The sequence below is a fragment of the Poecile atricapillus genome, chromosome 8 (genome assembly GCF_030490865.1).
Source record: "Poecile atricapillus isolate bPoeAtr1 chromosome 8, bPoeAtr1.hap1, whole genome shotgun sequence".
Classification (NCBI taxonomy): domain Eukaryota; kingdom Metazoa; phylum Chordata; class Aves; order Passeriformes; family Paridae; genus Poecile; species Poecile atricapillus.
In genome coordinates, this window is record NC_081256.1 from 11,495,385 (window position 1) to 11,520,441 (window position 25,057).

A 25,057-nucleotide genomic window follows, 5' to 3' on the forward strand; every position below is an offset into this window, starting at 1 on the left:
TTGCTGCCTTAAGTCTTAGAAGTTGCAAGTTTGAAATATTTTGAGGTATTTCAGAGTATCAAGTATCAAAGCTGACATTAGGGAAATATTTTAAAAGACAATGATGCTTTCTGGAATACTGCCCAAACAGGTGCAGCTATCTCATCTGAGTGCTGCAATTAATTCAGAGGGATTCTCTTTACCTGGATATGTGTTACAGAGACAGAGCTGTATGAGTGTCAGTACTTTATAATCAATTTTGGTTATGTTCAATGCAATACCTGCTCTATTGTGCAGGTAATAGAAAGCATTTTTAATACAGTAAATTTGGTCATTCCTCATGCAAAGTTATAATTCCCTTTGAACACTAGAAATACTATGAAATTCTCATTAACAGAAAAAGCTCGGATACTAAGATTTGTACCAAGCTGCTCAGAGTGGGTTCACTTGAAAAAAAGAACAGTGACTTGCTTCAAATCATTTAATAACAAATAGTGTTAAAGTCAATTTTGAGTGACTATGTAAGGAGCAAGATGCTGTGTGTCAGATCAGTTCTGAAGTCAAGATCAGAATCACTAGGCTGGAAGAGACCTCTAAGATCATCCATTCCAACCCAGCCCTAACATCTCAATTAAACCATTGCACCAAGTGCCACATCTTGTCTTTTTTTTTAAACACGTCCAGGCAAGTGACTCCACCACCTCCCCAGGCAGACCATTCCAATACTTCATCACTCTTTCTGTAAAAAACTTTTTCCTAATATCCAACTTATATTTCCCTTGGTGCAGCTTAAGGCTGTGTCCTCCCTTTCTGTCAGTTGCTGCCTGGAGAAAGAGACCAACCCCTACCTGACTACAACCACCTTTCAGGAGGTTGTTATAGAGAGTGACAAGGTCACCTCTGAGTCTCCTTTTCTCCAGGCTAAACAACCCCAGCTCCCTCAGTCATTCCTCATAGGGCTTGTGTGCCAAGTCCCTCACCAGCCTTGTTGCCCTTCTCTGGATGTGCTCAAATGTCTCAATGTCCTTCCTAAGCTGAGGGGCCAGAACTGGACACAACATGCAAGGTGTGGCCTCGCCAATGCTCCCTTCAGCACATGTAAACTCCATTAGTGCCAGAGGCTCATGAACACACACATGCAAATACCCTTTTGTAAAATAAAGCATCTGCACTGCCATTTAATTCCTTTTGCAGGAGATAAAGGACTTGCAGGAGGCAGAGGCCCACCAGGTTGTGAAGGAAAGATTGGAGATCCAGGACGAGCTGGAAACCTAGGACAACCAGGACAAAAGGTTTGGTTAGAAATACAGTGCAGACTTTCCCATAGGTCTCATTCATTAAATTTTATACTGAACAAATAAGTAAAATATTGTAAGGAATATAGGAATTCCTTTATTTCTTGTCTAGTTACGCACAAACTAAATTGAAATTTAGTAGTTAGAAATGAAATTAAATACTTTCTATAGAAAGGGGCTCAAACCAAAATTTTAGATCCAAATACAAGATTCAGAATTCCAAGTGTTTGGGATGTTTTCCTACTTCAGCTTTCAGACCACAAGGGAGGACATTGCATTGCTTATAGCAAATAAATTAAGGCCACAGCGGCTGAAAAGATGCCCGTTCAGAAATCCAATTAAGTATTTATTTGATGGAGGTCATTGCATGAATTGAAATGCTTATTTCATTTAAGCAAGTGCTCTGTTGAACTGAAGCATGAAGAAAGTAGGTTGGAGGTAATACTGCAGCCACTTTTGCTGATTAACAGAAGCTAATCTCCTGATTCTTGACTACTCTGTAACTAGGATTCCATTTTGAACAAAATATTAACACCTAAATAATTTGAAAACGTTGCATTTCTTTTTGTCTGTGTGTGTCCATATTTGATTCTTTTGTGTGTTTTTTGATGTGATGAAGGAAGGGGGTTGAGGTTGTGAATTTATTTTTTTTTTTTTTTAAACTACTGAATCCGTATTTGATGTCACAGAACATCTGGATGTGAAGTGGCTTCTGTGGTCCAAGTGACTGGTATAAGCTCAGGTCTACTGACCTGCTTTATGAGCATATTGATTTGCTGGTACTCAAAACAACCAGCAGTTCAGTCAGCTAAAAAACCTACTAATTCAAACTTTCCAATCAGGGAGTACACTTGGGGTACTTGTGATAAAACCAGTCTTCATGCAAAACAGTGTTCAGAAGAATAATTTTTCAAAACCCCAGCATGTGACTGAGTATTCTGAGACATATCTGGGTGCTGACCTTGAGCATTTAAATAAATAATTTGTTAAAAAAAAAGTGACTACTATAAAAAAAGAAAAGTTATATTTGCACAAATTCCACCCCCACTTTCAGCTAGATATCCAAAGCTTTTCACAGCTACAGAAAGAATCCCAATGCATTAAAGACCAAATGGAGGGAAGTGTCTTGCATTGCCCAGTAGTAAGTTCTTAGCATTAGGAGACGAAGTTTAGAAGGTGTCTAGATTAATTCCTCAGCTGGCCAATAAGGAACATCCAACGGTCTGTTGAATTGGGGCCATTAGAAATTATAGTGTGAAAGATCCAAAGGGAATAAGGAGAATTACCCTAATAAAATAAAGTCATTATTCCCACACTGGAGAAAATCTTTTGGCAGATTTGCAAAGCAGAGAGGACTGTTTACATTTCTGTCTGTGTTGCAGGGTGAGCCAGGCATGGTTATTCCTGGAGAACCAGGAAGAATGGGTTCACCAGGAGGTCATGGCAGTCCTGGCTCAAAAGGTGAAAGTGGTCTTCCAGGACTCCCAGGCCTACCAGGGCATCCTGGCTATGATGGTGATGATGGCCTAAGAGGTAATGTTGTCATAGAAGTTCAGGGAGCACAGCAAGTTATTTTAATAAAAACCAAGTCAAACAAAATTCACTCAAAGCCTAAAACTTAATTTGGCTGTGAATCCACTCTCATGTCTTTTAGGAGATCGTGGCTCACCTGGAGTTCCTGGAGACCCAGGTTTTCCAGGGAAACCTGCTGAATGTCTTATTGGCCTGCCAGGTTTGCCAGGTGGCCAGGGAGCTACAGGCCCACCAGGTAGGACTTTCTGACCCAAAAAATGCCATTTGGCTGGGTGAGTGTGGGTTTCGTTTCTGCCTTCCAATGGCCTGAGGGAGCTGAAATTGTTTCTGGATATTGGTTATAGAATAGTATTCAAGAAAACATGAGTCCATTTAAAAGCTCTTTCTGTAGATGGGAGGAAGCAGATACACTGATGAAGATGGATTAAGATTCAGATTCCACCAGACAGTATAAACAGTAATCACAAACTGACACAAATTCCACAGGAAAAAGGATATTTCAGTCATATCTCCTCTGTGGGACTGAACTTAAATTCTGTGGTGCAATGGGATTGATAAAGAAATAAAAGAAAGGAAGAGCTCCACTAGGTAGGAAAACAATTTAGGGTCCCAAAAGTACTTGTCTGTACTGCATATGATTTTCTTTTTTAAAAAAACACACTCAGGTATGCAGCACATTCCTTCTCTTATATATTATCTCAAAAGGATTTTTTAATTTATTTTTTTTTTATGGAATGAGTGCAAAATTGGTGGGGTTTTCAGGTTTGGGTTTTTCTTCTTTTTCTGAGAAAAAACAAATTTGTCTACTCTCACTTTTTTTTTCTCTTCCTCTTTTCATAAAACCCAATCCACAGCCCTTTTAAGATTTTCTGAATGTGTCACTGGCCTTACAGATCTCATGTTCAGCCTCAGACAGGCAGAGTTCAAGAAGAGTTTCATGCATATGATGTAAAGACAGCAATGAAGGTTTGTTTTTCAGACAGATCTACCATACTACACTGTCCTGCACTTTTTTTAGGAGAAAGAGGTTTACAAGGCTCAAAAGGAAACCTAGGTCCTCCTGGCTTGAGTATCCCGGGAATTTATGGAAAACCTGGAGAACCTGGATTAACAGGTCTTCAGGGATATACAGGATTACCTGGTCCCAAGGGACAGTCTGGAAGGCCAGGAATCTCTGGTTTGCCAGGTAAGGATTCCCCAAGTGTTTGTTTTGATGTAGCAATTAAGTGAGTCTTTGAAGAAAGGTGTTGAGCCAAAAGGTGTGCAAAAAGGTCATATTTTTCCAGAGTGAAGATGCTGAAATATTTTTCCCTCAACAGTACTTACTTATCGTTGAGATTTTATGGAAAACTAATAAATAACTCTTCCTTAAATGATGAGCATATCTTGAAGCTCTCTTGACACAATGTGGAATTTTCTGTGATAATCTCCTGAGAACAGCATTTTACATAGTTTTTTATACAGTAATGTCTTTGCAGTAGAACATGAAATAGTTAATATTCAAAGCAATTCCCCCTTCACAATGGGAGTGCAAAGTGTTTAGTTCTTACTCAGCATCCCTTTTCAAATAGTTTGTAATGCCATCTTCTTTTTCTTAAAAGCTCAGATGTAGAGTGATAGAATTGAGTCAGATCCAGCTCTGTCACTACCAAGAGCTAACTAAGTAAGCTAAGTGGTCCCTGTAGGGTTGATTTGTTTGGGTTTTTTCTTTCAGAAATATGTTGAAATTTGTTTCAAAGAATAAAACAAATCAGTCATATAATGCTTCTTATTTCTAATGAAGAGTTTTCTTTAATATCAAATTATTACACTGTGGTAAGGAGATGGTACATGCTTTTTTATATTGTGGATCTGTGAAGTTTTACATAAACATGTAGCACTTGACTCAGTTATGCAAACATAGGCTTCTGGTGGCATTTGAGGGAGTTATTTCCCAGGTGGTCTTTGACTCCTGAGCCAGAAAGGAAGGTAATTCCCACATATCTCATGACTGATCTCTCATCCCTGTATGAGTATCTCAGATGCATTATCCCTACTGTTAGTTATATTCATTTGTAGGAGCTGTTGCAGCTACTAATTTAGGTAATTTGGGGGTTATAAGTCATGATCCTGTGGTTAAAGATGGGAAAACTGGCTTGGACAGTTACAGAAATGGAAAAAAAATAAAATAAGCAATTAAACACTGAAATGAGATGTGTAGATTTCTGAAATAATGTTCCTGTTTAACTGATCTAATACTAATAAATATGTTCCTATTGCTTCAATCCCACAGGTGCAAGGGGAGATCCAGGTGTAATGGGACTGTTAGGAATTCCTGGACCCCCTGGCATGGTTGGAAGACCAGGCAACCCTGGTATCAGAGGCGAGTGACCACTTTATCTACCTTTGTTATCACCTGGAATACAGGAATTAAGTTAGTCTTGTGATCCATTTTTTGTGTGTATTATCACTTCTGAGTACAGACGTTGTACTGGAATTTCTTTGAGTCTTGGTAAATCTGTCTTCTGCATATGTGCAGTCTGCAGACTGAATGACAGCATCATTTTTCAGCAGTTTTGACTTGCTACCTTTTCTTTTTAATTTTTTTAAGTGGCTGGTGATTTGCTCAATAAAGAGCAGAGAGAAGTTTTGCTGTTTTTTTTCCATCCAGTGTAGGTACCATTATTGTATTTATTTAACAGACACAAGATTATATATTTATTCACTGTAAGAAATAATTTCCATGTCTTGCAGGAAAGACAATCATTACTTGCTACAAGCAATCTATACTTGTAGGTGTTTTATAGATGACTGGAGCAGTTAAGAAGCTAGTTTAGGTTGTTGATTTGCAATTTATATTTACATATGTAAATTACAATTGCTTTTGAAGATTGGCACTATCTGGTTTCCCTTATATCATCTAGTCAAGTCTCTTCAGAAAATTTCACTCTATATTCTTGCAGGTTCTCCTGGCTTCCCAGGAATAAAAGGAAGAAAAGGATTTCTTGGAGAAAAAGGTGAACCAGGTGATAAAGGTTTTCCTGGACCATCTGAGACCTTGGTTGGTATTGGGGACAAAGGAGAACGAGGTTTAAGAGGTACATTGAATGAGATTCATTGTTCTGTCATTAACACTTGTCAGGGTTGTCATCTGTTTTGCAGTTCCAGTGGACTCTAAAATATCAAATAAACTGACTGTACTGCTGAGAATACTCACATGGTTTTGAAATAATTATTGCTAAACACTAGAACACTGCCCTCTTATTTATGGGGCACTTGGATATTACATTGAAAATTCAGTTCAATTTTAACAAGTCCTTATTCCATTAAAAAGCTCTTAATGCTAAATAATATATCAGTAGTACCAGGAGTCTTACGTACAAATATGCTATACATTCATGTTTTTACACATTTAGTATTCTGTGAGCAAAGAAATGACTGCACTTACCAACCAGATGCTGGATTGCAAAGCAATATCATTATTTGCAATGTTAATATGAACTCCCTGTATGAGCTCTGTGTGCTTAACTAATACTATCTGGGTTTTTGTATCCATGTTTTCCTATGGAAGCTTTTAGGAACTTCCTATTGTCTGCATATGAAAAATGTAGAAGTTAGATAGGAGCTTGTTTTTGCTTATCTGTGTTCAGAGTGAAAATCCTATGCTCTACTTTTGTTTCATTAGCTTAAAGACTTACAAAATTTTAAACTTTGTACAAAAACTTCGATTCTAAAATCTTGTTTTGTAATATTTTTTAAATTTTCATTTTAGGAGTTCAAGGCCAAATGGGTGTAAGGGGAGAAAAAGGAGATGCTGGTGTGCAAGGTCCCCCAGGTGTTGATGGGTCTGAAGGAATTCCTGGTCTACCAGGTATGGAATATTTATATTGAAAATTACTGTGCCATGTGGTCAGGGAGATACTGCTGCTCCAATGCACACCAACTTGGCTCCAGAAGCACCACTGCATTTTCTGTATTAATTCTGAAGCTTTCCTGAGAACTCAGAAACTGAGCAATTTCAAAAGCTGCTATTTGAGTCATAGCAGCTATCACTAAATGATTCTTTGTTTTCTTTCAAATATAGACCACTGTTTGGGATGACATAATAAAAAATTATATTAAATCCTGAATAACAATAAAGTCTAAAACCCGATAAAGCCAGTGAATAAAAATTAATGTTTCTAAAAAGTAAAAAGGTTGCATTAGCAGTATTATTTAAAAATTAATTCTAAAATATTACCAATTTGCATAAAAAGTATTTTAGGATTTTTTTAATTTCAGATTAATTATGTTTCCCTTTGCAAAGCCTACATACTTGACTTGTATTTCAAAAGTTAGCAAGTTTCCAGTGAAAAGCAGGTTTAAAAATGTCAGGAATTGGCACACTGGAATTTAGAAAGAATGTTCCAAGAGTGTTCTAGGTGCATGAGGATCTTTTAGTCATTAAACTGAGTGCTAATTTAGCTAAATTAATCTCAAAGTGAGTAGGGGGAAAAGTGCCTAGGTCACACTCAAGAGCTTTCTATTATATACTAGTCATGAAAAATCCGTAACGAGTGAGTAATAATGTGATTGTTCCATGCACAAAAAGTAAACTGGAGTTCAAGCAATGAAAGAATCCAGTGCATAAATACAAATTTGTGATCTTGATCAAATTCAGCTGAAGTATATTGCAGTGGCTGCTCCTAAGTGCTGTGGTCACAAACCTTAACTTTAATGTTGATACATAAGGTGTTTCTTATTTCCTTGATTTTTCTGAAAACAATTATGATAATTTTATCTGTGTCTGGGGCAAAAGGATCCATGTTGATTATCTATAAAATAGTAATATAGCAAAAGAGGGTGTGCGGTAGAGGATTTTGTATTCATGACAGGTCTAACGTCCAGACATTGTCTAAAGCAAATATGTGAAGATGACATTTATTTCTTCATCTTGCAGGAGACAAAGGATTTATGGGTCTTCCAGGGGTTCCTGGCAGACAAGGATTCCCAGGTGCACACGGAGACAAAGGAGACATGGGAATTCCAGGTCATTTTCTCTCAAGACCTATTACAAATTCATAGAGCTCTCTAGAAGCTTTTTCACTGGTCTGGGCTGTTAATGTAGGGACACCACACAATATTTAGACTGGGATTTATTCTTTAGTGTTCACAGATTTATCTTCACCCCAGCATTTGCTTGACTTGCAGAATGCAATTCTCCCTCTCTATCTAAATTCTTTAATTTCTATATTGTTACATGTAAGAACCTCCTTTTAGAAATAAAATCACAGTTTAAATTACTTTGATGAAGAATTAATATCTGTATATGTAAGCAATAGCTCACAAAACATGAGGTGTGAAATGCAATTATGATATTTTTAAGAATGGTATCAGTATTGGTATTTTTCCAGGTCCAAAAGGCCAGAAAGGATCTCCAGGCTTTCCAGGACCATCAGGTGACCCTGGTCCACCAGGCTATGGTGGCTTTCCAGGTGACAAAGGAGATCCTGGGTACCCATCTCCTGGGCCTCCAGGAGAACCTGGTTCAAAGGTATAAAGGCACTAGAAAAATTTTCCTGTTAGGCAGAGCCTTTGACTACAGAAACAGAGCAACAACATGTAAGCAAGAGCTACAGAGTTTGCAGAAATAGTTGATTTGTTAGTGGTAAGAAATACGAAAATTGGATTGTGTCATTACTCAGGAGAAATTTTTTATTTCATTATATTTCATTATTTCATTATATTTCACTTCTTTTGTGCAAGAATTTCTTATTTATAAAGATGAAATATCTTGAAATACCTTGCTTTCTGTAAAAGTTCCTAATTCATTAAGAATTAGGTGTTAAAAGCTACATCAAAACCTCATTTTAGCAAATGTAAAAGTTTTGTAATCTAAACTTGTACTGTTTGTTTTGATAGTCTGGTAATATCTTTGCACAATATTTTTTTTCTTCTTCTTACTAATGTAAGATTTGAGGTTATGAAATGTCATGAAATGATTTGAGGTTATGAAATGAAATATTTCATTCAGTGTAAGTTATGTTTGGTCATATATGTATATTGCTAAGAACAAACCAGTATTTTTAAGTTAGATCAATTGGATAGTTTAACTTCACATGTTCTGGTTGTTGAATAACTGGAAGTATTTTTACCTATTAGATTATCTCAAATGCATGGCTGAGGCTGTAATTTCCTATATAAGTCCTGTAATCTGTCTAAATGATATGTTTATTTTCAGTATCATCTGGGTAGTCCCAATGAGATTACTGTCAAAAAAGTCAGTAGGAATTCAAGGAAAAAAATATGCATTTCAGTATTTTGTATAGCTGCATATTACCTAAGGAATGGATGTTTGGATCAAAAGAGCTGGTAGAATAAAATTGAAGGGAAATCCAGGCCAGGGAAAATATTTAAAAACAGCTTGGTTTGTGAAGATTAAAAATAGATCGTAGCTATATCTAAAAGATCAGTGGTATTATGAGAAGACCTCGTATTTAATCTGCTTTGGTTTTTGTCTGGATTTTTCAAAATCCTAATGAAACATGATTACAGGTACTTAACCTTTAAAATTGCACACAATTTTTCTATTCTTCACTGTGATTCTTTACCTGTGTGCAACTGTTTCTCAGGGAGATCCAGGTCCCCCAGGAGCTTTTGGCAGCAAAGGAGAAAAGGGCTCCGAGGGTCATCCAGGACCTACAGGAGTACCAGGACCACATGGGCTTAGAGGGGAAACTGGAGGTGCAGGAATCCCAGGTATGGGGTACTTTTGGAGAGATGGTGAGCTGGCAGCATGCTTGTAGAAGAAGATAATTCCTCCAAATGCACAGGGTGCCTGGGGGTGGCTCATTGATTTATATTGACTGCTGTAAACCTCAACAGCTCCTTTGTGGTCAGGGCAGCCAGGCCTGCTTGTGTCACCTGGAGAACTTTTGCAGGTGGCAGAAGCAGAAACAATAGCAAAGCTCTTAAACCGAGTCTGGATATAGGGGTGATGCCTTTTCCCCTCTGCCACACTCTTTCGTCTTACAGGAAAACATGGACTCCCTGGAGATATTGGTGTTAAAGGATGCCAGGGCCGCCCAGGACAGCAGGGAGTCCCAGGCCCTCCTGGTATGGTATTTACCATCTTTTCTAAATCACTGCCCTGGGTTTGGGATTTCAGTTCAGTTTGAGGCTTTGTTTACCTCCTTTTAACAGATACTTTTCAATGTTACCAGTTCAGCTGATGCAAAAGTTTTAATTTTGTTTCATTACTGGAAAGCTTTTTGCTGTTCTTTATGTAAGTACATCTCCAAGGGTCTCAAGATATGATATCCACAGAATTATAAAAAAGGCTTAAGTTCTTAAGGTTCTACTGCCAAAAAGAGAATAATAAACTAAGGTATAGGTAGATAAAGAGAAGAAAATTAACTGGAGTAGAAAGAGACAGAGTTGTAGTTGTGTTTAAAGCAGCAGAACTAAAACAGAATTTAAAATATACCTCAGGGGCAGTGTGTATAAGCAGCAACAGAGAGGCGTGCATTGCAGGCTTTATTATGTCTCTGAAAATAGTGGGGGGTGTTAAATCTACTGAAGTCCAGTGAGCTCAATAGAAGCTATGTGCTGTTCTATACCAACACAGCTATCTTTGAAGTAGTTGAGCTAATTAAATTTTACTAAAGGGGTGTAAAGTCTTCTCACTGTAAAATTACAGAAGTAAAACTTATATTGTGTAATTCATAGGTGCTGTTGGAGTCCCTGGAAAACATGGACTTGTTGGTGAAAGGGGTACTCAAGGTCAGGATGGTATGCCTGGTCCCCCAGGAGTAAAGGGAGAACCAGGTAACACCAGTGAAATATTTTTGTTCTACTTTATGATTGGTTTTTTCTGTAATTATAGTGACAAGGATTATTTGGAAAGGATTACTAAGGAGCTTCTGTGGAGCCAAAGCTAAGTTTTTAAGTAGAAGATTATATGTGTTTTTCTATGTAATTTTTGTACATGCTGTCAACAACCCAAGAGCATTATAAATGCTCTATTCTACATGTGATTTGTTGTAATGTCACCTAAAAACGTTCACGTCTGCAAGAGCTGTTCTAGTTTTAATTTCAAAGCGATTAAAAGAACCAAAATCCCTTCCAAGGAGTCTTCTGTCTTACATGGATATAAAATAAAAGGAACCAGTGTTTCCCTGAATTAATAGTGGAAGTTTCCATGACCTAGAACTTGGGTTGTGAAAGCTTTCATTTAAATGTCACTCCTCATGTTATCAATGTTCAGATTGAGTTAGGCCTACACTGAACTCTGACAGAATTTTACACTGAAAATATTTAAAAATAGTATTAAATAGTATTTAAATAGTATTTAATAGTATTTAAAAAGCTTTTCATATTAACTTTGAAGTAATCACTGTTAACATAGTTTCTTGTGTAAGAATTTACATTTATTTTTCTTAATAACTCAATTAAATGCAGATTTTTTTCTGATTTTTCTCTGAAAAAAGAAGAAGCTTATTTTTGTGGAATGTACCTCAAATATGATTGACCAATGAGAGTTTCTCCTTTAAATAAAAACTTAAAAAGTTAATTTGTGGTTTTGTATAGAAGAAATAGAAATAATACATTTTATTTTACATAGAACTAAACTCTATCTTTTGATTCAGTGATTTCTGAAAAAATGTAGGAAATATTAGAGAGCTGTCATGTTTTCTAAAAATTATGTTGGTTTTCGAGTGTAATGTGACCTAATATTTTACAGGACCACCAGGGAGAGGGATCCCTGGTCTTCAAGGTATTCCTGGACATAGAGGTGAGTGGTCTTTTCAAAAAGCAACAGCTTAAATACCAGAACCATCATCAAGTCCCCTTCTGTTTTCGTATGCTTGAAATGGCCCTAAGAGTGTCAGAGTAAATCAAGAGTGATTCTGTACTTTTGATCCATGGTTTGGTCCTATATATAAAATGTCAAGAGTTTTTGCTTATAAAGTTTAGATTATTTTAAAAGGGAAATAAAGAAGCTGAACTTCTGTGGTCTTGTGAAGGTGACATACACATCCTAGAGTTTTTGAAATTTTATTGCAATTCATAATTTAATTAACAGAGTATGCTTTTACGAAAACAAGATCTTTTTGAATAATAAGCATGCTTTAAGAAAGCTGCAGTGGTTGCATTATAAGTTTGTTCATCTTCCCTTTTATATTGATAAACAGAAGTGAGTCTTCAATTTTTTGGGTTTTACACTGTATTTCTAGTGCTGGTATTGATTTGCTTTACTTTAAAAAAGGAAAATTAAAGCTCTCTAAGATCAACTTCAGAACAACATCCTTTTGGAATAGTCTCTCATTTTGTTGCTTTCATATTGATGCTTCTACCTGTGATTTAGTTTAAAAGGTTTTGTTAGTTCTGATGAACAAAGAAGCATTTCTTCTACTTATTCATCAATAAATATTCCCTTCTCTGGTCTGTCTATTCTCTCAAGTTTATTCCTTGGGATGAGCAATCTCTGAAGTGGAGTCAGGTTTTTTTGTAAAATTTGTAGGGGGTTTTGTAATTTAAAAAAGTAGTGTGTACTTTGCTATGATTCCTGTATTCTCACAACTATTTTGCTTTAGGGCAGCAAGGTGGCTTTGGGAGCTTCTCTGTACTAAAAACAAGAGCTGAATTCCACCTTTGCCATATAGGAAACGCATATTTGGAGTTGTCACATCACCTCACTGTCTTGACAGCCTTCCCCACATGTAATACTTACTCTTTGCAGGAATCAAAGGGGACATGGGACTGCCTGGTTTTCCTGGGCCTCCAGGTGTGAAAGGTCATCAAGGAGATCGAGGACCCATTGGACCTCCTGGCTTAGTGGGGTTACCCGGATTTCAGGGTGCCACAGGCGTGGCAATTACTGGCCAGAAAGGGAACAGAGGTATTCCTGGTGCACGTGGAAGACCAGGTGTGTTGTTGGAACTCCTTATTTGTCTGAAAGGATATACCAATAATTGAAAGAAGTCAGCCTGGCCAGAATTCAAGGTTGAAAGAGGTATTCCCCCAAGAAAGTTTCATAATTAAACAGGTCCCTTTAGCAATTAATGCAGTATTACCATTGCAAACAACATGATCTGTGCAGTGGTATTTAAATTCAAATAACTCTAAGCTTTTGATTCCACCTGATTGCATTATCTTGCTTTCCTCCCACGTGGTCTGTAGGGTAGCTGAGATCCAACTTTAACAAAGTGAGATAGCATGAGTGGCACTTAGGGACATGTTTTAGTGAGGACATGGCAGTGTTAGATTTACAGTTGGACTCAATGATCTTAAAGGTCTTTTCCAAGGTAAATGATTCTGTGATTCCAAACTTAACTACAGCTGGAGAATATTAAAAAACCTGTAGCGTTAAAGAGTACTGTTAAGTTCTGATCTTGAATTAATGATTAAATTATCAGGCTAAGGAAAAATTTGTTGATTTTTTAAAAAAAAGTGTTTATATATCCTTGGAAATCATGGAGGTGATAAACATGAGTATCATTATGGAGCCATTGAATGTTGTACTGTGTTGTGTGTAATCTATGTGAAAAACTATTGGCAGTAGTCTTCACTTACTCTGATGTTTTTGTATAGGTGCTCCTGGTTTTCCAGGCCTTCCTGGTCTTTCCACTTTCAGCGTGAAAGGAAGCAAAGGTGTCCAAGGGGCGGATGGAATACCAGGGCCAAGGGGCCCAGCTGGCGACACTGGCCCTCCTGGTCCCAAAGTTAGTGGAAGGAATATTGCTTCTCTTCTCATTGATAGTCTGCTCTTACCATGAAAAAACCCTCCAAAATCTCAAAACAAACAACCAACCCAAAAAAGCATCCCCTCACACATTTTCACAAAAACACTTTGTAATAGAGGAAATAAAAAAATGGATAGAAGCAGGTTTTATGGACTTAACTGGATCAACAGGAATTGGATTTTTTCATTCCTGGTATGTCATTTCCTTGGCTGTTCTGTATTACAGCATAATATGAACAATAATATGACTATTTCTAACATGCTTAAAAGTGGAGCAGATAGTTCTAGTTGCAGCACAGTCTGTGACATTAGTGCTTTGAATATTCTGAGTGAAAATAAAATGTATTTCATTGTGTGAAGATACTGCTCCTGATTATTACTGATTTTCTCTGTTTTGCAGGGAATAGAAGGTCAATCAGGCTATCCTGGTGCTAGAGGGAACCCTGGATTTCTTGGATTCCCAGGTGTAAAAGGTATTCATATATTTATTATGAATAATGTGTGCCAAATACAATCATTTACATGTTGAGTTTTGATGGTATTTGTGTATGAGAGGATCGAGAGACATGAGGTTTTGCCATAAAAATCAGGGTGTAAATCGGGCCTAAATGAAAGCATTCACTAAGAGAGTTTTCGCTGAGGTACATGCTCTGGGTGTGTCCAAACTGACATTCAGGTGAGAAAGGCCTGACACATAAACCACCTCCATTTCAGGCAAATTCAAAACAAGTTTGTCCTTAGTGAGTGATGAGCTCTAATGATTTTGGCATTGAGTCTGACAACTGGAAATATCCCACCACTGCTAGAAAATGTGACTTTTCAACAACCTCTTAGCTACAGAACTCAAGAGCATTTAATCATAATTACAGCACTGGGTCCTCTGTTCACTGTAAACATAGTCCCAGTTATAATCTAATTTACAGTTTATCAGAAGATGAGCTGTTAAATGTATTGGATTCATTAATTTCATATTACTGAGGGTAAGTTGAATCAGTAGCTGGCTAAAAATCCTTTTAATTTAGACAATTTTCTAGTGATTTAAATATGATGTAGGCCTGCATTCCTCCAGTATTCTCATTTTCCAATTGCATGATTTAGTCACTCAGAATTGTCATTACCTGTTTAACCCACCTGTTAGTAATCCATACTAACTATTGTGCATTTAAAATTTGTTCTCATTGGCAAATTGGCAACACACAGACAGTAATCTTTCTTAAACAACAGGCTCTCATTTCACATATGTCAAATTTCCCAATGTGGTATTAAAAATACTTTTTAGTTATTTTTTTTGTTTCAAGCAGAACTGTGGACCATAGTCTGAATGTAACCTCATATTGTGCACAGTGAAAAGAACCACCAAATTTCTCATCAAAAACTCTACTCTCTTAAAGCCTTCAGCATAACTGACAGTAGGGTTAAAGGGAGCTGAACTTTACTTGAAGGCTGCAAATCATGTAAGATAGAAAGGACTATATAGTCTTAAACTGAGAATTCAAATTAGGTTTAGGGACCAACCTTCATATAGACAAGCATGACAGTATCATCTGATAAACTGAGTGCACTTGACCTATAAATGATACATTTGCAGCAGAGGTGAAGAAACCCACTTTCCCATTTCAAATGAGTCTATAGGCTGTGTTACCCTTTGGGAACTTTGCATGGGTTGTGCAGGACTTTTCAACAAGCCTCTGAAACTCTGACAGTTGCTTTCACATTTTAAACCAGACATGTATCTTCAATCTTCTCTTTTAGGAGAAAAGGGTAATCAAGGACCCCCAGGACCACACGGTGCAGAAGGGCCAAGGGGACCAAAGGGCCAGCCTGGTAACCAACCCTTCTCCTTCCAATACCTGCTTACTTAGGTTGATTTCTTTGGTTTGTTTCATAGTTTGTTTGCTTTCTCTTAATGTAAAGAAATAGATGTTCATTATATTTTTGATTCTAGGGCCACCTGGAGTCTCTGGAAAAATATTCTCCATCCCAGGAAGCAAGGGTCCTCCAGGACTGCCAGGAATCCCAGGAACACCAGGTGATCAAGGAATTCAAGGGTTTCCTGGAGTACAAGGTGATTTATGTTTTTACCTTTATGCACGTCTGTGTGTGCTGCTTAATAGAACATTTTGGTTTGGTGAAAAAATTATGCATAGAAAATTAACATGTCTTTAAGAAAAACCTCACCATATTTAAAAATAGCTCTTTTTACCTTGTTAACACCCTAATAGTATTTCTGAACTCTCCAATTCCATCTGCCCTCCACCCTTGCAGTGAGTGCATCCATCAACATAAGCCTAAGGAATATAGTGAATGAAAACATTCCCCATTTTCATACAACCAGAACCATGCTCAGGATGTTTGTCATTGGTGGGGAGGAAGGAATTACCACCTGTAATAGAAGTATTCTAGATGTGCTCCAGTGTGATTGTGTTTGTCTTAGCCTGGGGGTGGGAAGGAGGCTTCTTCTCCACTGGCACCAGAAGTGAAGCCTGCCACAGCTGTGAGGAGTGGGGAAGGAAGGAGAAAGGTAGGGTGATGTGGATATGCAGTGGGTATCTGGCCACCCTTCCCAGTACCACAGCTTTGCACCCAGGCAGGGAGCTCTTCAGGGGGGCAGGCCTGCTGAAGGCATTCTTCTGCAGTACATTCAATATTTCCTTGTAATCTTCCTGATCAGAAAGATGATGAAGTTGTACTATAGATAGTTTGAAAATTTAATAAGTTCATTCTTTTATTCTAACACAGCTAGATTTCTGTGGGGATTTTAACTTTATTCTTTACCAGTTATTAAATGCTAGAATAACTACTGCTATATGTCTCTGGGTTTTTTTGTTGATTGCAATTTAGGACCTAAAGGAGTAAAAGGTCTACCAGGACGTTTTGGTCATCCAGGTCGTCCAGGATTGCCTGGTCCAAAAGGGGACAGGGGATTTCCAGGACAAAGAGGTACAGGAAAGCAGCTACTGAATTTACAGATAAACTGTACTGCTGATTTCTGTAAATCCTTCCTCTTACATGCATTGAGATTCTGTAACAAAGAACATTCACAGTAGCTTTAGGGACACATGTAAGCACATTCTTAGCTTTTAACAGATGCATGTTCACAATTGAAATAATAATTTACAGAAATATGCCTTGACTGTGTTTTTCTGTTATTAATCACTTCTGTTTAGTCACTTGACACTTGCACTTGTCACTAGTGCAAATCCCTAGGTACCAGGGTGCCTTTTTATTACATCAAAATAAAAACAAATGTTTTCATTTAGGCATCACAAAATGTTTTTACTTTAAGCTTTTTTGGTAAAAATAGCCGTGGTTCTTTAAAATACCTCACTGTTCCATGAAGCTATGCAGTGTAAAGCTGCCTGAGCTAGGTCTGAAGGAGTTCCTACATCTGCAACAAATACTACCAGTTTTTAAGTTGTTATTGGTGATTTTTTGTTAGTTTTCAAGCAGTTTCCCTAATTTAAAATAAATTAAAATTTAAAAAAAATTATAATACTTGCAGACATATTTATTTCCCCTCCACAGGACCACCTGGATTGATTGGCTTTCCAGGTCTGCAGGGGTTACCTGGATCACCAGGTACTATCATTGCTGGTCCAACAAGAAAAGGATTTATCTTTACCCGTCATAGTCAGACAACAAAGATTCCTTTGTGCCCACATGGGACATCCCAAATCTATGTTGGCTATTCGCTGCTTTTTGTACAAGGAAATGAACGAGCACATGGACAAGATCTTGGTACTGTATTGGTAACATTTCAGATTGTTTTCTTAGAATCCAGTAATACTAAGTTGTCATGAAACCATATTTACAGTAAGTGTCTGAGATAAACATTGGTTTCAACCATTTGTCTCCAGAGCGGCCTGGAATCAATTCAGGAATCATGGTTTAAAAGACAGCTTTCTTTCCTGCACTCCTATATTCCTTTTTTGAGCTTTTTGAGGGGAAATTCAGTTACTTATGTATAGATGTCTAGTATAAACCTTCACAAGATTTGCACAGGGTTGACAGTAACATCATAGGATGTAAAGGAGAATCTTGTCGGTTTTGGAGCCTAAGTGGGATGCTTTATGGTGTGAACAATGTCACCAGAAACTTTAGTTTAAGCAGCTGAATCCCTGGCACTGTGTCAAGGACTAATACCATTCAAGAAGATTGTATTATTTTAACAGATTTTGTTTCTAGTCCTTGTTTATTATATAGATATTTATGTATAAACCAGAAGTATTTTGCTTTCAGATAATTTTACTGTACAGACACTTTGGATAGTTGCCAACTGTTTTAATTTTTCCTACAGTAGATTGGGTGCCATCATGTGTCTCTTCTGGTCACTGCACTAAATTTAATCTCCTATCTGTTGCAAACCTCTCCTCTTTTGTCTCCCAGGAACAGCTGGTAGCTGCTTGCAGAGGTTCAGCACCATGCCATTCTTGTTCTGTAGCCCCAATGACGTTTGTAGCTTTGCTTCTCGCAATGACTACTCCTACTGGCTGTCCACTGCAGTGGTGATGCCACCAGACATGGCACCCATTTCTGGCAGGGCACTAGAGCCCCAGATAAGCAGGTAAGAGGATAAGAATTTTAGGTCTTCTACCCTGGAGCCACAGAGGCATCATAAATTGTTTTAAGTGGCAAATCTTGGCAAGACCTGCCTGGCTCAGCCAGTACAAACACTGACTTCAATAGCCTGGTTTTTGATTACTCACTTAAGCATGTCAAATATTCAGTTATAATCGCAAGAAAAGTTAGAATAAAGCTAGGGTCCCACCACAGGGCCTACTGCTGCAGAGCCAACATAACAAAATGGCACACTGTCCTACTGATTGCAGGGATTGTTTTCTTAAGACCCTGTCATTATGGATATTACAGACAGACTAAAATTAAATAAAGACAGCTTTGTTATTAAGAATTATAGCACAAATCAAATTCTGCTTTCAATTCTGAATGATATATTTACTGTAATTGGTGAAGAACATTGTAAACTGAGCTGAAGGTTCTTGGCTATGAAACACCCTTCTGCAAGTATGACCCGTTCTAGTTGCTTAGAATAGCTGAGAAGGATGAAGAAAAATTTAAGAGAAAAGTTCTAATAGCAGGACCTAGAGCAGCAAAATCCAAGGTGGGAAGGCAGGCTTTGCACTCTGCTGTCCTGCCCTACCCAGTTATTGCAGTCCAGTAGCTCACCTTCAGTTTCCTCACTTAGGAAATAAAGATTACTTTTTCTAATCTTAACAAATAAAGGTACAGAAGTACAGAAGAACTAAACCAGAACAATATAAAGTAGTGAGCACATGAAAAAGGCAAAATTAAGGAACTCAAATGTTCTGAAATTACTTTCCATCTTAGAACAATTTTAATGTGGTGTTACCTTGCAATTGCTTTGCAATCTCTACTAGTACGGTATATGGGTTCCTTTCAATTTACTTAGCCCTCATTCAACACAGAAACCTGTGTGAGTAGTAGCATTTACAGCAAGGTGTGCTATGCCATGAGGTGGCTACTATCCTAGAAGGCAGAAGTTCTGCTTTCATGTTTTCTCTCATGTCTGCACCAAATATATGTGCTTTCCTTCACAGGTGTGTTGTCTGTGAAGGAGCTGCAATGGTAATAGCGGTTCACAGCCAAACAACTGTAGTTCCTGCTTGTCCAGATGGCTGGATGTCTCTCTGGAAGGGTTTTTCTTTTGTTATGGTAAGGATATAACTTGAATTATTCCTTTAATGTCCTCTCATTTTCATTGGTGTTTTCAGCTGTTAATAGCTCATATGTTTCTTAATAACTGTTAACTTTTATTTTTCTTTTGCCTCTGCCAAGAAGTAGAAAATAATTCTATTAATTCTTATTCAATTCCAGAAGTATAGAAACAGCTATTCTGATCTGTTCACAAAAAATAGGTGGCAGGAGGAAAAGCCGAAAAGATGAGAGAAGTACTAAATGACTTTAGTCTGACTAAAATAACTGCATGCATTCACTTTTACATGTTATGCTAAGATCTAAGAAACAGGTTTGTGGAATGGAATGCTTAAACTGGTCCTGAACACAAAAATGTAGAATAAGTGACCAACCTCCATGCCAGGAAGTTCTTTTAAAAATCAGGTTTGGGGCTGAACTGTACAGAAAGCTTAATCAAAATAAATGCAGAACACTGTCTACAAAAGGCTGCCTCAGCAATTTTGATGCCATAATTAGATATGAGTGAAGAAAGTTCATAATGTAACTGCAAATTGAGAACTGCTTACAGGACTAACAGTGTATTCATAATAGGGCATGTAGCATTTCATCTTTGTTACCCATGTTTGAGGGATGTCATAGGGATGTCAGCAGATGAATGTAGAAGAATTTTAAACCCCTTTTTTTTGCATAATGTGAAGTCCTTTTAGGTCTAGAGGGAAATTTTTGTTTCTTCTGCAATTTGGACCCAAGTAGTAAGAATAATAAACTTGGGGAAAAAAATGAGAGAATTTTTTAGCATTTGGTTAAAACAATTTGTTTCCAACATCAGCAAAGCTACCAAATACTAAAAGCTAGAAAATACCAAAGATGGTATTTTCTAGCCAATTTTAAACTGTTGTAAGTTATTTTAGAGCTACTTCTACAAGCATTTACCAACATCAGAGAAGGAAAATGCCTATTCTGGTTTTTGTGTTTGGAGAAGTGATCAATGCAACAAAAAATATGAAAACACATCCCCACCAATTTGGTTTATTTGTAATGTAGTTACTATTGTACTCAACTGGACAGAAGCCAGCTTTCTAGTCTTTGTACTGTTTAGTTTCATGCATTTCATTGACCTGAAAAAGCCCTTTGCAGGAACTTAAGAAATGCCATAACCACTTGAGTTTTCAGAAGGCTTCTGTGCTTCATTTTAAGTTTTATCAAATGAATCTGTGTTCATTTTATTTTGTCCAAGATCTACCACAGAACATATGGTACGTTTTAAAGAGAGCACTGGGGTGTTTTGCTGCAGTTTACTGAAAGCTGATGGACAAGTTCTCATCAAAATGTTTTGGTGGTTACAGTACACAAGTGCCGGCTCGGAAGCTTCTGGCCAAGCATTGGCGTCTCCTGGATCTTGTCTGGAAGAATTTCGGGCCGTCCCATTCATAGAGTGCCATGGCAGGGGGACGTGCAACTACTATACAAATTCCTACAGTTTCTGGTTGGCATCATTAAATCCAAGAAGAATGTTCAGGTAAACTGTACTTCCTGCATCCCAGTGCCCAAGGAGACAATAAATGCCTGCAAAACCTGTGGGGGCTTCCTTTGTAATTCCCTTCACATTAGGCACCCCTCTTAGTTAGGCGTGGGGTCATTCTGTAGCACACAGATGTTTGAGCCAAGAATTTCAAGGTTGTTGTCAGTAATTCCATAACCAAAGTCTCATTGTCTCTCCCTGTTTCTTAAAGAAAAAATCTGAATGTTTGGGTTTTTTCTTCTAGGAGACCTGTGCCACAGACTTTGAAAGCAGGACAACTAGAAAATATCATCAGTCGTTGTCAGGTCTGCATGAAGAGACCAATCTAAACAGTGGCCACTCTTCACAGAACATGAAACTCTGATTTATTACAAATTGCCTAACTCTGAAGAGCTATAATTTATTAAAGTCCAGCTGCATCTGGAAAGAAAATTATAAACTGCCAGTGCAGCACTGTGGTGAGGTAGGGCAACAGTTTGACTTTTTGTCTTTGGCAAATGACAAAGCACTTTGTTGGAGGAAGCTTATAATGGCATCTGCAGGGGCATCTGCTGAACCTTGTCATTTCTGAGCTGCATCTTCACCATAAAACTAAGGCATCACCAGATCTTTAATGAAAGATGTTAATGCTGCCTTGTGTCATGTGCTTTTCAAATGGCAAGACAAACTAAATGCTCCTGTATCAGCTTACATATGTTCAGTGTTCCAAGTGGATATCATTTAAGATGACAGTCTGGCACTTATGAGATAGGGTTCAATAGGAAATATTTTCAGTGCACTTTTAACTATATAACCATTCATTAAGAGTTGTTTGGTTTGGTTTTCTTGTCTAATAAACAAATATCTCCCCATGTACCTCACCCTTCCTCTGGTTGGCAGCCAGGAATACAAAGCTTTTTGTATTGCTGTGTTGATAATGGTGCTTGAATGGCCAGAGAGAGAGCAACAGCAGGCACTGGGCAGGCAGGACAGTGGTGACAGGCGCTGGCTGTGTGCTCCAGAGTGACTGTGGCTAAGGGCTGACTAAGTGAAAGTGTTGGAAAGCTTTTGTTAGATTCCATGGCTTTTGACATTGATCATGTGGTCTTTGAGTTCTTCAAAGTTGGCAGTATTGGGTCTCTGTTATGATCACATGCTTTCATCTCTCCTGAAGAAAAATCTATTTACCATATAATTTGGGATTTTGTTAGAATTAACAATTACTGTATGGCTCAAGGGCTCACATGGCATTATCAGGTTATCACACACCCATCAGGATGTGATTCTTAACAAAATCAATATTTCCATTTTACAGTATTTAATATTTAAATATTTATCACAAATGGTATTCTGTATTTAAATATTTAGCATGCATATCTGCAAATGAAACCATTTATTCCATCCAGATAAATGTATGCATCCAGAATTTTTAAAAAGACTGATATTTAAATTGTTCCATCTAAGCACTGACTTATATACAAGAGAATCCAACTGTAAATGAACATAAATACTTGAAGAGCATTTGCATTTGCTCATATAAATTATATAAAATTGTAGCTCTGAGGTTTTTTAATATTTATAACATTGCACTTGCAAGGCTATTTAAAATTGTAATGTTGACATTTAAAATGTTAATATTTTTTAATACTTGCACAATTTATCAGAATTTCAGTATTTAGCGTTACAGAAGAAGCCTAATTCATCTGAATAGTTCTGTAAATGCACCATTTTAAATGTAGGGTCTAGCAATTCAGTGAAATAATCAGGATTTCTCATTTAGATGTTTTTTTTAAGCCAGTGAAATTTTATATTGTTTCTGTTAAAATACTTGCATTGTGTTTGTGAGACTGTTTGAATTTTCAGTGTTAACCTAACTAAGAAAAGGTTTTGTCGGTGTTCCATGCTAGTTTCTTACGATGGAGCTAATGTGAAGGTACCATTTACATTAATTGAATGGATATTTTAAAATTACTGTTTGCTTGAACAGTCACAGTAATTCTGTTTGCAAGGCATAATTGTGAATTTACAGGGTTTTATGAAGAATCTCTTTGCAGATGCACTACTGATAAGAAGGTATTAATGTCAAGTTAATATTTAGTCTTTCATTTGAGTCAAGTCTGGGGTTGAGGTTATCTTCCTTAAAACAATCACGTACTAGACTTTTCCATAAACTCTGAAGTTTGCTTTAAACACTCAAAGATAAAGACCACACCTATTGCTTGGTAGGTTGGGGTGCTTGTGGTTTCTTTTTTTCATTAAGGCTCATTGCAGTCATCCAAAGGCATTGTAATAACATAGAATCGATGACTGTGGAGACTCTCATGAAAAACTTGCTAGTAAAATGCAAATGTGAGTACCTGAGGCTGAAGTCTGCTGGAAGTGTGTCCAGTAGAGAATAATGTGTAAGGAGAAGGGAACGGATTGTGGCTTTAGAGTCCAAAGGTAAGTTACAGAGAATTTTGTCTCATAGTATAGCATATAACTGGAAGTTATGCCTTGTTCCCAGTTTTGGATTCCGCTGCTCACTTTTTGTGTGGCCTTCAACAAGTTACTAAAGAAGGATGTTGATAAATAGCTCTAGATTTTGAGTGCTCAAACTGAGTCTTTCAAAAGCATGAAATACAACTGCAGGAACCCATGTTCATCAAGCCTGGCATAATAGAAGCTAGAGACTGGAAATCAAAGAAAAACTTGGAAAAAGTTGATGTTAACTTCTCACTGCAGCTGCAGATCATTTTACTTTCCTATTGCTAGTGGTTGTTGTGAGGATTAGTTAACTGATGTCTGTAAATGCTTTGGGAGCCTTAACTGGAAAGTGCTGGTGAGGTGCAAGCTGTTAATATATTGTACTGAAAGAATGGACACATGAGAAATCGGGAATAATGAGCAAACAATGGGGGCTTGATTCTGCTAAATACAGACAAATAAAAATATTTTGACTAAATAAAAGATCCATTTCCATTTTGGCTTTTTTTTTCCCCCCCTTTCCCCCTTTCCAGTGCTAATGTGCTCTTGTCCACTGCCTGTGCATACAAAATAAAAAGTGCCATCTGATTGAAACACAGGGGGTAGAGTGCCCTCAGAAAGACACTCACTCTCTCTGACCTGGACCACACTCCAAGCTTAGCACTTGAATGTAAATACCCAAGCTGGGTCTCTGCATGCCAGCTTTGTTCCTATATTCCTGCATAGGATGCTGTGATGAGCGGGGGTTTTCCTTCTTATCAGCTGCTTCAGGGCTGTTCTGGACTCAGTATGAGAATTTATATTGCTGATACTTTATATTACAGATATAGATAACACACTGATGGTCAGGTTGTTGCTCAGCAGTGTTTACTCTTCAAGTCACAGACTTTTCAGTGTCCCATGGTCTGCCAGTGAGGAGCTGCACAAAAAGCTGGGAGGAAGCATGGTTGGGACAGGTGTCCTGAACTGGCCAAAGGGCAATTTCACACCATAGAACGTCATGCCCAGTATATGGCCTGGAGAAATTACTTGGAAAGAGGAGGCTGATGGTGCATTGGGGACCAGTTTGGCATTGGTCAGCAGGGGCTGAGCAATTGTATTGTCATCACTTGTCTCACTTGAGTTTTATCTCCTTCTCTCCTTTTTATTACAATTAGTAGTAGTAGTAGTAGCATCATTATTACTACTTTGTTTCAATTATAAAACCATTCTTACCTGAACATGAGTTCTATTTTATTTTCTTGACTCTCTTCCCACCCCATGGTGAGGTGGGATGTGGTGAGTGAATGAGTGACTGTGTGGTGCTACAATCTAACTTTGTGCAGCAGAAAGAAAAAGGCACAACCTAAAATTATTATCAGGAGTTCAGCACAAAAATAAGGAAGACAAACCACCAGAACTGTATTGTATGCAACATGCTTGAGGATGGCCTTTTAAATCACTGATCTGAAAATCAAGGATCTCTGCAGCAAAATCTGCAAACTCAAAGAAAGTTACTTGTGCAAGGACCTGTAGACAATGCAAAAAATGGAAAGAATATCCTGAGAGGGGAAGGGATACAGCCTGATGCAATTCTTTCTGAGATGGGACAGAAAACAGGGGCCATGGGCAGTCATGACCCTCTAATGGTAATTCATAATGTGATGCTACACTAGAAATCCCCACTGGAGCTTTTCTGGAGGATTTCCTGTGACTCGGAACAACTCAAGTGACTTGCCTGTGACCACTGAACTTATTAACAACAGTCATATATTCAGTGGAATAAAAACAATTACATAACTGATCTCAAAACTATATATGGAGAATCACAGAAGAGGAACCAGATTTCTAGTGTGCTTGAAGAACCAGTTTTTAGACTATAATTTCTTTGGGGGGTTTCTTGTTTGTTTTTATTTTAAAGATGAAATC

At 37.6% G+C, this 25,057-nt stretch overlaps 1 protein-coding gene across 1 annotated transcript in view; it reads left to right on the forward strand.

Annotated features, from left to right (window-relative positions):
- COL4A3 (collagen type IV alpha 3 chain) overlaps window positions 1-23,615 on the forward strand; it is a 58,088-nt gene extending 34,473 nt beyond the window's left edge. Inside the window, exons 29-52 of the mRNA XM_058844482.1 lie at window positions 1,174-1,271; window positions 2,657-2,807; window positions 2,929-3,042; window positions 3,826-3,993; window positions 5,080-5,169; window positions 5,750-5,884; window positions 6,559-6,657; window positions 7,726-7,815; window positions 8,180-8,319; window positions 9,398-9,524; window positions 9,801-9,881; window positions 10,494-10,592; window positions 11,509-11,559; window positions 12,508-12,693; window positions 13,359-13,489; window positions 13,910-13,982; window positions 15,262-15,333; window positions 15,455-15,574; window positions 16,351-16,449; window positions 17,035-17,247; window positions 17,896-18,073; window positions 19,086-19,200; window positions 20,529-20,701; window positions 20,949-23,615. Coding sequence (XP_058700465.1) covers window positions 1,174-1,271; window positions 2,657-2,807; window positions 2,929-3,042; window positions 3,826-3,993; window positions 5,080-5,169; window positions 5,750-5,884; window positions 6,559-6,657; window positions 7,726-7,815; window positions 8,180-8,319; window positions 9,398-9,524; window positions 9,801-9,881; window positions 10,494-10,592; window positions 11,509-11,559; window positions 12,508-12,693; window positions 13,359-13,489; window positions 13,910-13,982; window positions 15,262-15,333; window positions 15,455-15,574; window positions 16,351-16,449; window positions 17,035-17,247; window positions 17,896-18,073; window positions 19,086-19,200; window positions 20,529-20,701; window positions 20,949-21,033 — 2,888 coding nt within the window. The 3' untranslated portion in view covers window positions 21,034-23,615. The remainder of the gene's footprint in view (window positions 1-1,173; window positions 1,272-2,656; window positions 2,808-2,928; window positions 3,043-3,825; window positions 3,994-5,079; window positions 5,170-5,749; window positions 5,885-6,558; window positions 6,658-7,725; window positions 7,816-8,179; window positions 8,320-9,397; window positions 9,525-9,800; window positions 9,882-10,493; window positions 10,593-11,508; window positions 11,560-12,507; window positions 12,694-13,358; window positions 13,490-13,909; window positions 13,983-15,261; window positions 15,334-15,454; window positions 15,575-16,350; window positions 16,450-17,034; window positions 17,248-17,895; window positions 18,074-19,085; window positions 19,201-20,528; window positions 20,702-20,948) is intronic.
- The last annotated feature ends 1,442 nt before the right edge of the window (window positions 23,616-25,057 follow it).